The sequence below is a fragment of the Gossypium hirsutum genome, chromosome A07 (genome assembly GCF_007990345.1).
Source record: "Gossypium hirsutum isolate 1008001.06 chromosome A07, Gossypium_hirsutum_v2.1, whole genome shotgun sequence".
NCBI classification, from domain to species: domain Eukaryota; kingdom Viridiplantae; phylum Streptophyta; class Magnoliopsida; order Malvales; family Malvaceae; genus Gossypium; species Gossypium hirsutum.
This window is the reverse complement of record NC_053430.1, coordinates 33,336,778-33,350,226: the sequence shown is the minus strand read 5'-3', so window position 1 is coordinate 33,350,226 and position 13,449 is coordinate 33,336,778. Positions and strand designations below refer to the sequence as shown.

Below are 13,449 nucleotides of genomic sequence, written 5' to 3'. Positions count from 1 at the left end.
CTAATCTATCGAGTGAATAATCTGTACGTACTGGTATAAAATGTGCCGATTTTGTCAATCTATCAACTACAACCCAAACAACATCTTTCTTTTTCGGAGTCAAAGGAAATCCCGATACGAAATCCATCGTAACTTTGTCCTGCTTCCACTCTAGTATCATCAAAGGCTGTAACAATCCCGAAGGTACTTGATGTTCAGCTTTGACTTGTTAACAAATCAAACACTTCGATACAAACTCAGAAATGTCTCGTTTCATACCCGACCACTAATACAATTGTTTCAAGTCATTGTATATTTTGGTACTCCCCGGGTGGACAGATAGGCAACCACTGTGTGCTTCATGCAAAATTTTCTGAATAAGCTCGAGATTTCTCGGTACACAGATTTTGATTTGGAACATGAAACAATTATCAGCTCCAATCTGAAATTTTGAATCACTATTCGACTCACAGTGCACTCTTTTAGCTTACATCTCGGTATCACACTTTTGATCTTCACAAATTTGCTAAAAAAAACTGGTTTAACTTTCAACTCCGCTAAAATAGAACCATCATCGGACATACACTACAGCAAAATAGGCTTTTAGCGGCTTTTTTTGGGCCTATAGTGGCACTTAAAACGCCACTAAAACAATAAAAACGGCGCAAAAAATGCCACTATAGATAACGCCGCTAAAGAACATGACCTTTAACGATACTTTTCCCAAAAACGCTGTTAAAGAACATAACCTTTTGCGGCGCTTTCCCCAAAAACGCCGTTAAAGACATGACCTTTAACGGCACTTTCTCCACAAATGCTACTAAAGACATTACCTTTAGCGACGCTTTCTCCAAAAACGCAACTAAAGACCATATCGAATTCAACTTCCTTTTTTATCATCTCATTTACATTATTACCTTAAATGATTATACAACATTTAAATGACCTAACAATGGACACATTTTAAATTGTTTTTGAGTTCAAAAACATTAACAAGAGAACTTTTCATAATATTTGATCAAAATGTTAACATAATCATCTTTGAAAACCTAATCTAATGACTAGAATACACTTTCTTCTAAAAAGTAAAATCTTTGAAACTTCTGCCGAATAAACAACATGATGTTCACTATAAGAAACTTCAACTACAAGCATACTACAATAAGTTACTACAAAAGAGTTCTTTCAAAGTTGTTACCATTGCATAATAAATCTCTTCACCCCATCCCAGCTTTAGATTTGTTAGTTTCTCCTGAAAATTGGATGTCAATCTGGATTCTTCAGATTCTCCTGCCATGATGAGCATAGAGTAGTGGCCTGAATTTCCGCTTCATCAGGTGTTGTCAAAGTTGACTGAAACTTACTTAGGACCACAATTAATTCCAGCAGAGCTTCTTTATTGACCTGCTCCAGACCTGCACAAGTACTTATCAGTTGAAGCTGCTGCACCCATGATCATACCTAAAATTGCAAAAACATAGAATCAATGAACTCATACAGAGTATAACAAATCATCTGTGAGCTTTGAAATTCTTAAAATGCTACACAAAGAACTTACATAATTTATACATATTTATTTCTCATTTTTTTTCCTGGCTATAGATTTTTCAAAATAATCATATCTAGCATACAAACAAATGGTAACTGCAACTTTGTCTTACTCAAAAGATGAGTTTAAACCATTCTTGACGTTTTTGAAGTCTACTTTGGGCTTTGCAACAAGCTGAGTAAATTTCAATTTTGTTCCCTTCAGAAAGGAATCATGATTTAACAACAGAACTCTTCAATAAAATTATAATAAATTCCACTTTTAGCATAAATTCAAGGGCTTATGCAGCCAAAAAATCTTAAAATTTACCCTTAAATAAATCCATAGATCCCTATATTACTCCTATTAAATCCTTAAACCTTTAATTTACATTCAAGTAAGTTCTAACTTTAGTTTGTATCCTGATAAGCCTTAACCTTTATGTTGCATGCAAATAAGTCCTTCAGATTAATCAATTCAGTGAAGTAAGTGCTATTCAAATGCAATAAGAATATAAAGATTTCCTATAGAATAATTTAGGTGTTTTTTAGTATTTTACCAAAGGAAAAACATTGCATTTCTTTTCTTTCTTCTTCATAAAAATCTTTACATATTTACTTTACCTAATTCTAAAGTCACACTTGTTCAAATGTAACAATTTCATCATGCCATTGCAAAGATGTTTTAAGAAAAGAAAAAAAAAAGAAAGAAAACCTTACATTTTGAAATAGCTGTTGCAGACTTTGGATCAAACCCAACAATAAGGCTAAGCATGGGAACAACAATGCCACCTCCACCTACCCCTCCAACACTCCCAAACGCTGCCCCACAAAATCCAATAGAAGTTCCCAGCACAGGTTGCCAATTAAATTCCATTTCCTACAATATCAGCCTTGCAAGTCAACAAGAAAGGTAACAAATAAGTAGTTCCAAAGAAAAAAAAAATTATCGTAGAAAACTTCATGAATGTAAAACTCATCCATGCTACATATCAGATGAAAGGGCCCGACACAATGGTATTTTTAAGGATAAATAGGCATGGCATTAATGCTATTTTAGGGAAGATATATACTTAAATCCGGTTTATACTTAAAATGTTAATCATAATAATAAGAGACAAACACTTAACCATAGTCTTCTCGAGAGCGCTGTCCATGGTCTCCAAGAACTGCAGTTACCAACTCCATTGATATGCAAATACGATTCCACTGGAAAATATTAAAGATAATAAAACTGTCAATTAAGAAGTCAAGATAAATTTTAATAACCATTGAAATTGAAATTGGTAGAATATTCATCTAGAATAAAGAGAACTAGACAACCAAAAGAGAATGGTGTCCTATAATACCTTTTTGCAGCAGAAAAATGCTACGAAAGAGTGAAATTCAATCAAGCATCAAATGCACTTAAATTGCATCTTACCATATAGTAAAGCAACCACATATAATCAGTTCTTTGATATTTATTAAAGTTTTTAATGTCCGAGAAACAAGCCCCAAATTGAAAGGCATACAAGTAAGAAGTTACTACGTTTTGCCTGTTTAACATCTAATTAATCAAACAAAAACAAGTTCATAACATATTGCATCTCCAACATCTGATTAATCGATCATCACTTTTAAATTAGACCATCACCACATCATCAACTTCCACTGCATTAGCAATATTTATATAGATATATGCAAATTAAAAGCTGAAATAGCATGCAGAAGATAGATAGAGATAAAGCAGATTCTAATTGGGTAGAATAATATGAATTAATATAATTTTCATTTTGCAGATTTCCTTTGCACTTTATGCTCATCCACACTAGTTACTTAGAATGCTACCTCAATGAAATCATTGAATTGCACTTGCTTCTCTCCAGCTTTACTTCCCCAAGCCTCATGAAACATGCGCCCAAGAACAAAAACACCGACAGCAGTGTAACTGTAGCATAAGAGTAAATCTATAAGCTGCAAAGAACAGAAGAAACCATAACAACAAGGGAGAAATAATATGCAGATTTTGCTCAAGACCTCCAGGGGCCCAGGCACTCATTTCTGCTGCTTCAAGATGATAGATGCCCCCCCTTTACAAAGGAGCTGGCCTCTTGCACCTATGCTAAGCATGCATTTTTCTAAAGGAGAGAAACATCTAAAAAGCAATCTCATTGACACATCCTCGCATGCAATTTTTATATTTGAATAAATTGTACTTTGCAAAATGGGGCATGCCTATCTCTCTGCAATCTATATTATAACTAATACTTTCTCTTTTTCAGCAATACATTGTGCATGAAATTCTGATTTTTACACTACATCACAAGTAATCACTGATAAAGAGAGAGAAAAAACAAAGTATATATACCTCAAACGTGTAACAATACCACACCCACTGGTTAATGAAATATCTAGAGTATGTGCTTAAAATCATTAAATAAGAAAAACAAAAGAAAGAACAACAAATTAAATTTAAAATTAAGAGATAGAGAAGAGGATCCAAAATTGTTTGAGCATACATATTTCCAAAGCTGTTTTTAGCATATGCTCCACCCTCATTGCCCGCATACATAAAAAGAGATACAGAATGTTTAAGTGAAACCTGCAGAAGTTTGCAATGTATAAGAAATACAAATTTATACGCTTTCAGCGATAAGGATTAAAATCTAACTTCCCATTTTGTTGTTACTTTCTACGTACTTTTTGCTTTTGGAAAATTTGAAACTAAAATCTTGTGAATATACAATGTGAAATTAATTTAATATAGAACAATATAGTTAGTATACGTACATCTATAAGGATTTGCGCACTTTAAAACAAAATACCACATATAATTGTAATTTGTTTCTACTCTTTTCATTTCCATTTTAGTAGCTTTCGAGGGAAGCAGCAAAATCAACACAAAGAAGAACTTAAAACAAGCCATCTTAAAGTTATTATGTCAATGGCCTTTTTGAAATGATCTACGAAACCGTAAAACCTAAAAGAAGCTTAAAGAACTTTACGACTATTCTCTTCTCTTTTTTTTTCCCAAACAAAGATTAAAAAGTAGCGTGTTCCGTACATCCAAAGTAGCCAAACCTTTAGACACCACCTCGATCATCCGTATCCTAATCTAAATGCATTATATATCAATAATCAAAAGTAATAAACAGAGAAAGAAAATCAAATTGTTCCGTTATCCAGAAAGATGGAAAAATTTTAAATAAACAGTCTACCTCTTGATCAGACTTTTCGCTTTCGAATTTCGGATAAAAAGTAGCTCTGATTTGTGCAAGTGAATAAGTCGAATTATCAACTTTGAAATTTTCTAACAAATGAGGCTTCAAAAAAATTCTACTCAAATCAACATTGTTCTTCTCGGTTTGAACATCAATGGCGGAAGCGGCATTGGATCCAGTCACGGTTCCATAGGACTTCGGCTTCCAAACTTGCCCGTCAGAGATACTCAAACCACCGAGCTTGGAAGTAACAGCTTCATCGACCGATGCGGAAGCAGATGTAACCGGGTTCGGCTTTGTCTTCGGTTGCCATTTTTGTTCTCTATTTCCGGAGCCCCTTCGCTGTATCAAAAAATTCAAAACATAAACTTATTTGCAGCAAAAGAGGGAAAAGAAACACTTTGTCACAATTAAATTCTAAAGAAAGTTATATTACCTGTTTTTGGGACATGGCTAGAGTAGAAAAGTAGCGAGTCCGGTGAAGGGAATAAAAAGCAGCAAAGACGGAAGAACGAGCAACGAAGATGACGGAAGGAAGAGGGAAAGAGAGAAGTAAAAAACTAGGGATTTGGGGAAATTTTAGGTATTTGGGGAAATTTTTTAGGGGAAAAAAATGAGCTGCGGGTATATGGTTGGGATAAAATTGAGTAGAGCAAATCGACGTAGTTTTGTTTAAAATAAAATGACCATTTGTGGCATTTTCCTCGTAGTGTCACTAAAGCTCAATGTTTTGCGACGATTTTAACAAAGTGCCCGCTAATGCCACTAAAAACCCCACTTAAAACGGTGTCGTTTTCCAAAGTAAAATGATTTTTGCGGTGTTACGCCGCTATTGCTTACCTTTAACTGTGTTTTTCTCATAAATACTGCTAATGCTTGACTTTTTTATAATTTTTATATTAAATTTTTATATCTTTCATATCAATTTTAAATAAATAATTTTTAAAATTTAAGTAATATTTAAAAGAATTAAATAAAATTTGCTGGATTAACAATTAATGATGAGGAAGAAGAGATCTTGCAAATACAAGTAGAGCAAAGTGCAGAAAGGGAGATAGAAGTTTTTCATCTAGTGGGTTGCTTCTTAACAACCAGTATCATCCACTTTCCAGCAATGAAAAGTATCATGGAAAATCTGTGGCATCCTGTACGGAGTGTCCAAATTCGAGATCTGGGAGAGAAAAGGTATTTGTTTCAGTTTTTTCACGTTATGGATATGGAAAGGGTTTTGAAGGGTCTTCATTGGACTTTTAATAATCATTTATTGGTATTATACAAGCTACAGTGGGGGGAGGATCCATTGAAAGTCCCTCTAATTCTTACTCCCTTTTGGGTTCAGACTCATAATATCCCTTTTAGGTTTTTCTCTGAACATCTGGCTTCACAGCTTGGAAATTTTATAAGGGTTTTTATGGATTATGATGGTTTTAATTTGAGGAAAGAAAATCGTAATTATATGCGTATGAGAGTCCAAGTTGATATTTGTCATCCTTTGAAACGAAAGAAACATCTTATGTTTAAGGGACAATGCTCATATGTTCATTTTAAATATGAAAGATTGTCACTTTTTTTGTTTTTATTGCGGTAGATTAGGCCATAATGATTCTTTCTGTGAAGCAAAAATGGTTGCAGGAGTGGAAATTGTTGAAATGGGATGGGATTTATCGTTAAGAGCACGGTCCCGAAAAGCTCTTGCTATGAAAAGCGTTTGGTTACGTGAAGAAGGGGAAGAAGAATGGGGAGGAAGTCGAGTGGGCCGTCAAATCCCAAGAAACACGTTGGGGGTTGTTGGAAAAAATGCTGAAACCAAGAATAATATTGATCCTGTTTTAGGTTTTAATTTGAAAGGGAGAGTGTATAATTCTCATCAAGGGGGCGACAATTCCTTCCCAGTTTATTTGCCCACTACTATAGATCATGATCTTGAAGATAGTGTGTTAATTGGAGAGGAAGGTGAAGATTTAACAGAAAGTGAAGAGGTCAAATCTAAGGTGATACGAAGTAAGGGAGTAAAGGAAGTTAACTATTTATCGGTGGCTGCCACAAGGCATGCCGACCGGAAGCAATGAAAATCTTAAGCTGGAACATCCGTGGATTGGGGAGTCCACGGACAGTTTGTAGGCTTTGGCATTCATTGAAGTTATATAATCCTCAAACAGTCTTCTTTATGGAGACAAAAGTTTGCAGAAGTCATATGGAAGAGTTCATATAAGTTGTGGTTTTCTTAATGGAATTGGCGTCGACTCAAGTGGTTCTAAGGGTGGGTTATGTTTGGCTTGGAAAGGAGATATCAATGTTTAACTCCAAAGTTTTTCGAAAAGGCATATTGATGTGGTAATAGAAGATGTGGATGAATGTCATAAATGGCGATTTACTGGATTCTATAGATTACCTGACCATCAAGATAGAGATGCAACGTGGAGGATTTTAAGACAATTGAATCATGCTGAAAAACTTCTATGGATGGTATGTGGAGACTTCAACGAAATTCTATGGGTTTGAGAAAAAAGTGGTTTACTTCGTAAGGAAAGGAGAATGGAAGGTTTTAGAAAAGTGCTGGAAGATTGTAATTTATCAAAGTGATGGCATTCAGCATAGTAGAAAAATTAAGGAGGTCCTACATTTAAAGTTGGCGAAATTGTTAGAAGAAGACAAAAGTGACGACAATTTGGTAGAACTCATTGACACAAAAGTTGCACTTAACTTAGATATTGAAAAAGATGAGCTGTATTGGGAATAAAGGGCACGTATTAATTGGCTGAAATTAGGTGACAAGAATACTGCCTTTTTCCACAAGCAAGCAACACAGAGACGACAGAAGAATCTTATTAAAAAATTACAAATTAACTATAGTAGTGAAACAAAAGATTTAGAGGAAATGGAAGAAATAGCAAGATCATATTTTCAACATATGTTCTCGTCTAGAAGAATGGGAGATCATAATCACGTTTTAGAGGGAATTGATCGATGTGCCTTAGAAGAATTCTAAAACTCAAGGCACGCTATTCGAAGGAGGAGATACATGAGGCATTAAAAGAAATGGGCCCAACAAAGGTACCAGGAGAGGATGATTTTCCAGCACTGTTTTATCAAAAATGCTGGTCGATTATTAGGGAAGAAGTTTCATCTTATTGCCTTAACATACTAAACAAAGGTATGGATCTGATCCTAATTAATAAGACAAATATTGTGTTAATTTCGAAAATTGCGAATCCCTTAAATATCACTCAATTTCAACCTATTAGCTTGTGTAATGTGCTGTATAAACTGATTGCCAAAGTTATTGCTAATCATCTCCAAATTGTGATAACTAAATGTATTGATTCAGCACAAAGTGCTTTTGTGCCCAGATGGTTAATCTTTGATAACATGTTATTGGCCTACGAGCTCCTTCATACTTTAAAGCACAAAAGAGTAGGGGAAAACGGGTTTATGACAGTGAAGCTGGATATGAGCAAAGCGTATAATAGGGTCGAATGGAGTTTTATGGAAAAAGTAATGAAGAAAATGGGATTTGATTCAGATTGGGTTGACTCGCTGATGAAATACATCACTACAATGTCTTATTCGGTGGTTTTTAATGATTATAACGGCCACACTTTTCTTCCCTTCAGAGGTTTTCGACAGGGAATCCTCTGAGGCCATTTTTATTTTTGTTCTGTGGGGAAGGATTATCTAGTCTTATAAGGTCAGCATTAAAAGGAAAAATAGTTTGAGAAGTCAAGGCAAGCAGAAGCGGACCATATGTTTCACATTTATTATTTTCAAATGATTACATTCTGTTTGGGGAGGCTACAGAAAGAGGAGTAACCTCATTGAAGCAAATTCTTCATGAATATGAAACATGTTCAGGTCAAAATGTGAACTACTCAAAATCCATCATTTTCTTTCGCTCTACACATAAGAGGGGGAAAAAGAATGATCACCAGAATGCTCGGAGTTCGTAGTTCAACTAATCCAAAAAGGTATTTAGGTTTGTCGAATTTGGTTGGAAGGAGAAAGAAAGAGTCTTTTCAAAATTTAAAGGATAAATTCCGGGTGCGAATAGAAAATTGGAGCATTAAGCATATTTCTCAATGGGGGAAGGAGGTTTTTATTAAGGCCGTTTTGCAATCCATCCCAACTTATTCAATGGCTTGTTTTTTGCTTCTCAAGTCCCTATATGTCTAATTGGAAGGATTAATAGCAAAATTCTGGTGGCAAAAAAAAGGGGTAAGAAGGGCATTCACTGGTGTGCCTAGAAGGATATGTGTTCATTTAAAGAAAAGGGTGGTCTTGGATTTCGAAAACTTGACAAGTTTAATGTCGCGTTGCTAACTAAACAAGGTTGGCGTCTAATTACTTATCCGAATTCGTTGATTCGTTGTTAGCAAGAGTTTTAAAAGCTAAATATTATCCATTATCTGATTTTTTTAAATGCTCAATTAGGCAACCTACCTTCGCTTACCTAGAAGAGTGTCTGGTCAGCTAAGGGACTGTTGGCGAAAGGTCTGTGTTGGAGGATTGGTAAGGATGATCACATTTCCATCTGGTCCGATTTCTGGCTTCCGGAATATGAAACAAACGAGTTGTAGAATTAAAGAGGAAATACAAACATGGAGTTAGTATTGGAGTTGATTGATGAAGACAGTAGAACATGGAAAGCAGATATTCTGGTTAATACCTTTAGGGCTGAGATTGCAAAAAATATTATGCAGATCCCTTTGGCAAGATCAGTACATGATGATTTCCAAGTATGGGGAGGAGAAACACCAGGCACCTTTTCTGTTCGAAGCGCCTACAAACTATTACAGAAGTTTACTCGGATTCCTAGTGATGAAATTATACAGGCCGAAAACAAAAATTTCTATAGAAAATTATGGAATTTACATATCTCCTCGAAAATTAAAATTACAGTATGGAAGATCACTTGGAACTGTATCCCTACTTTTGCTAATCTTAAACTGAAGAGAGTGATTGTTGAAGCTAGGTGTCCCAGATGTAGACAAACAGAGGAAGATAGCAACCACGTTTTTCGACAGTGCCCTACAACGGAGGAAGTTTGGAGCCACTTAAGTTTTGCTTGGATACTTAATAATAATATTCAAAGTACATGGGAATGGCTCACATGGGTCTTTAATCAAGGGATAAATAAGCAGTGTCATCTATTCTGCTGTGGGCTCTGGCTTATCTGGTCAAACAGAAACCAGTTCCTTTATGAAAATAAAATCTCAAACAGCAGAGACATTTCAAGACAGATAATAAGTTATAATTCAGAATTGCATGGGTTAGAGGAAAAACTACGTATCTGTGAAATAGGAAGACTACGTATTTGTGAAATAGGAAGACTTCATAATCAAGATAATCGAAGGACAAACGTAATCATTCACTTCGATGCTGCTTTTGACCAGTTTTCTTCCAAATCCACCACAGGGCTGGTAGTTAGAGACAGGCAGGGGGAAATTTTGGCGTCAAAGTCGGTCCTTCACTTAAACGTCACCTCATCGTTCGCGGCGGAGGCTTATGTCGGATTACAAGCAGTAAGATTAGGGATTTCATTGGGCCTCCATGCATGTGGTATATTTGAAGATTCAAGGACCGTTAGCAAAAAAAGTCAGAGCACGGAAAGGGACAAATCGATTATAGGAGGGATTATAAGAGATATTCAAGATGCGAAGCCATTTTTTCAAGAAATAGACTTTCATTTTACCCTAAAAACAGAAAATGTTCTTGCGTATGTTATAGCAAAGGAAGCATTGAAGAAAGGTGTGGGTTATTACCTGGAGAACGGCATTTCTGAGCAGGTTCAACAGGAGATGGAGAGGATAAGGCAAAGATGTCCAGACTGATGATAGGATTTGGCCTTGGAAACGTATAGCAGAAGTCTAAAGATTTTCTGAAGATATGAATAGCTTCGCTTTTAATGGCTGTGACGATTCAGAGAAATGTCATTAAAGTGGTTCAGTTGTTTCTGTCGACCGAAGATATTTTAGGGTTTAAGTTTCCTGTTTTCTTTTATTTTGTTAGTTATATTAGTGGCCTGTGGTCCTTTTACTTCTTTTGGGTTTGTTTTCCTTTTATTTGGTTTATTTGTGGGGTTTTAGGGCCTGTTTGTTTGAGTTTTAGGCCCAGTGACAAGCAAACTTTTATTTTGTTTTCTTATTTTATAAATCCAGTCGAATTTTCTCAAAAAAAATAACAAAAACAAAAAAATTTCAAAATATGAAAAAAAAACAAAAACAAAAAATTTGAAAATTTGAAAAAAAATTGTTATAATTTGGTCCTATCCAAAATAGATAGTTACCTATCTATAACAATTTGTTACTTTATTTATTAATGTTTTTTTTTTTCAAAATCTAATATTTTAATATATCAAATGGTTTAGATTAAATTTTTTAAATATAAAAGCATTAATTAATTGTATAAAATTTCATCATTTAACAAATCTTAAGTAAACCTTAAATCCTAAACCATTTAATATATAACGTTTATCTATTATCTCTTAAATAGTTTAAACTATAATCATAATTTTAATATATTAAATTTAATATTATCTCTTTTACAATTATATAAGAAATTATTTAATATATAAATTAAAAAATACTAATTAATTAATCTAAACCCTAAATCCCTATCCCCTATCCTTTAAACCCTAAATCATAAAACATAAACCTTTAACCCCTAACACCTAAACCTTAAACCTCAACCCTTAAACTGTAATATCCTGAATTAGGGCTTAATCGGAATAGTGGTTTCGTGACCACAAATTCGAGATAGAAATAATTATTTTACAATGATTTTGATGTTTATGATATGATTGCATGATTGTGTGAAAATTTCGTGATGAAATTCTATGCCTAAAGTGCTTAAATTGAAAGTAGGGACTAAATCGAATAAGTTGCAAAACTTGCATTCTAGAAGTTTTTAGTATGAAATTGTTTTGGAATATTAATGAGGAGGTCTTTAATAGCAATTTGACCAATTTTAAGTTCATGGAAAAAATTAGGACATGGAAGGAATTTTTGGAAAGTTTAGTAGTAAGGGTATTTTGGTCATTTAGTTATTAAAATGAATTAAAAACAAAATTAAAAGCCAATTTTTGTCCATCTTCTTCATTAGGCCGAAATTTCAAGGGTTCTCCATAGCTAGGGTTTGTTTCAAGCTTCCAAGCTCCATAGTAAGTGATTCCAAGCCCCGTTTTTAATGTTCTTTACGTTTTTAGAATCCCGGAAGCTCGATTAAGCTTATGCTAGCAATAATTCAACCTAGGGTTTATATTTGGAAAAATACCCATAGGTGAAATTTGTGTATTTTGATGTTTTATGATAGAATATGGGGTTTTAAATTATGTTAGACAACTTGTGCTACTCGGTTTTTAGTGAAAACGAGTAAAAGGGCTTAATCGGCAAAAATACCTAATAGTCACAAGTATATGTTAGAGAGAGAATTTGATGTTGCCATAGAAGGGAAAAGTGATCAGCATGTTATAAAACATAAGAATAAGGAATAAAGTTTAATTCCCGAGCCTAGGGGCAAAAGTGTAATTATGTAAAAATTTAGGGGCAAAAGTGTAATTTTTAAAGTTCGTATTAAATGCTGTTTTGATAAATGTATGTATTAAATAAGATTAATTTGGCATTATAGATCAAGAGAAACGAGATTCAAGTCGCAATCGAGGAAAAGAAAAGATTATGGACTAAATTGCAAAATCTTTATATTTTGGTACCAAGGTAAGTTCATGTGTAAATAATGTAGCATAATTGTTATTTTTAAGTTATTGATGTTAATTATATGATACGCTGATTTTTAATCGTGAAATATTATGCTTTGTGGTTAATGTTGAGTAATATGCAAATTATGTTTACTACTTGATAAATATGAATTGCTACCGAGTATCGGTTCCGATATTCCATGGAAGACGGCAAATGTGAGATCGAGGGAAAAAGCCCGTTTGAACATTAGGAATAGATTAGGATACTAGTGACATGTCACTAGGATGGTTGAGCATCCGAACTCGTGGAGTTGAGTCCGAGTTCACTTATGGATGCGAATGTCCGAACTCGTTGAGTTGAGTCTGAGTTCGTGAGATGTAACTAGGCATCCGAACTCGTTGAGTTGAGTCCGAGTTCACTTATGGATGCGAACGCCCGAGCTCGTTGAGTTGAGTCCGAGTTCACTTAGGGGCGGGTTACATGATTTCTTGATTACATATGAGGCACTTATGTGCAAATTATCCGTGTATCCGAGTTGTATTCCGATGTGTTCAACGGATGAAATTTCTAGTGAAATGGAAGAACACTTAAGATGCAAGTGACGTTTTGGTAAGTGTTGTGAAATGGACACTTTGGACAGGTATGTTCTTAACCCTCGGGTTGAAAATAGATACAACAACGATAAGGTGGTAAGATGATGAATGATGTTTAGAAATGTGATTTATGTTTTGGTGATACCATGCTAAAGTTGTTTGGTATATTTGTATTGTTATATTACTTGTTATTTACACATGAACTTACTAAGCATTTATGCTTACTCCTTCCTCTTTATTTACTGTAGTTTTGAACAAGCCAGCTCGAGAATCGGGACGGGTCAAAGGTTCGATCACACTATCCAAAGGACTTTCATCTGGGTAAATGGCTTGTAAAACTTAAGTATGGCATGTATAGCAATATACTTATTTTGTGTAAATAATTTTATGATATGGCCATGTTTGGTTGAGAAAATGTTTGATATTGATAAGTCATGGTGATGGCTAATTTAGATC

At 34.5% G+C, this 13,449-nt stretch overlaps 2 protein-coding genes across 7 annotated transcripts; one reads left to right on the top strand and one right to left on the bottom strand.

The window, feature by feature from the left end:
- Positions 1–968: 968 nt before the first annotated feature.
- LOC107952917 (tRNA ligase 1) lies at positions 969–10,708 on the bottom strand. 6 transcript variants are annotated; one of them, XM_041118003.1, is made up of 12 exons: positions 10,469–10,680; positions 9,817–10,208; positions 9,637–9,734; positions 9,373–9,493; positions 9,157–9,249; positions 5,146–5,880; positions 4,707–5,051; positions 4,008–4,090; positions 3,337–3,436; positions 2,637–2,715; positions 2,227–2,386; positions 969–1,440 (listed from the first exon to the last, which is right to left on the bottom strand). In XM_041118003.1, the coding sequence occupies exons 6-11, from the start codon at positions 5,158–5,160 to the stop codon at positions 2,373–2,375; spliced, it is 636 nt and encodes a 211-aa protein (XP_040973937.1). In that variant the 5' UTR covers positions 5,161–5,880; positions 9,157–9,249; positions 9,373–9,493; positions 9,637–9,734; positions 9,817–10,208; positions 10,469–10,680; the 3' UTR covers positions 969–1,440; positions 2,227–2,372. The 6 variants fall into 6 exon arrangements, with proteins under 6 accessions (XP_040973937.1, XP_040973938.1, XP_040973939.1 ...); XM_041118004.1 differs by having other exon boundaries at positions 9,147–9,249; positions 9,373–9,734; positions 9,817–10,252; positions 10,469–10,708; XM_041118005.1 differs by having other exon boundaries at positions 9,147–9,253; positions 9,373–9,734; positions 9,817–10,252; positions 10,469–10,687.
- On the top strand, positions 9,305–10,537 carry LOC121203704 (uncharacterized). Its single transcript, XM_041074144.1, has one exon. It carries the CDS (start codon positions 9,305–9,307, stop codon positions 10,535–10,537), a length of 1,233 nt encoding a protein of 410 aa, XP_040930078.1.
- Positions 10,709–13,449: the final 2,741 nt, after the last annotated feature.

What these genes read in the sequence shown, in the direction of transcription:
- LOC107952917 (XM_041118004.1), bottom strand. An exon ending in GCGAAAAGTCTGATCAAGAG is followed by an intron (nt 4,091 to 4,706) that starts GTAGACTGTTTA and finishes AAACTTCTGCAG; the next exon opens with GTTTCACTTAAACATTCTGT. An exon ending in AAAAACAGCTTTGGAAATAT is followed by an intron (nt 3,437 to 4,007) that starts GTATGCTCAAAC and finishes CTTATGCTACAG; the next exon opens with TTACACTGCTGTCGGTGTTT.
- LOC121203704 (XM_041074144.1), top strand. Translation starts at nt 9,305, where the DNA reads ATGGAGTTAGTATTGGAGTTGATTGATGAAGACAGTAGAACATGGAAA.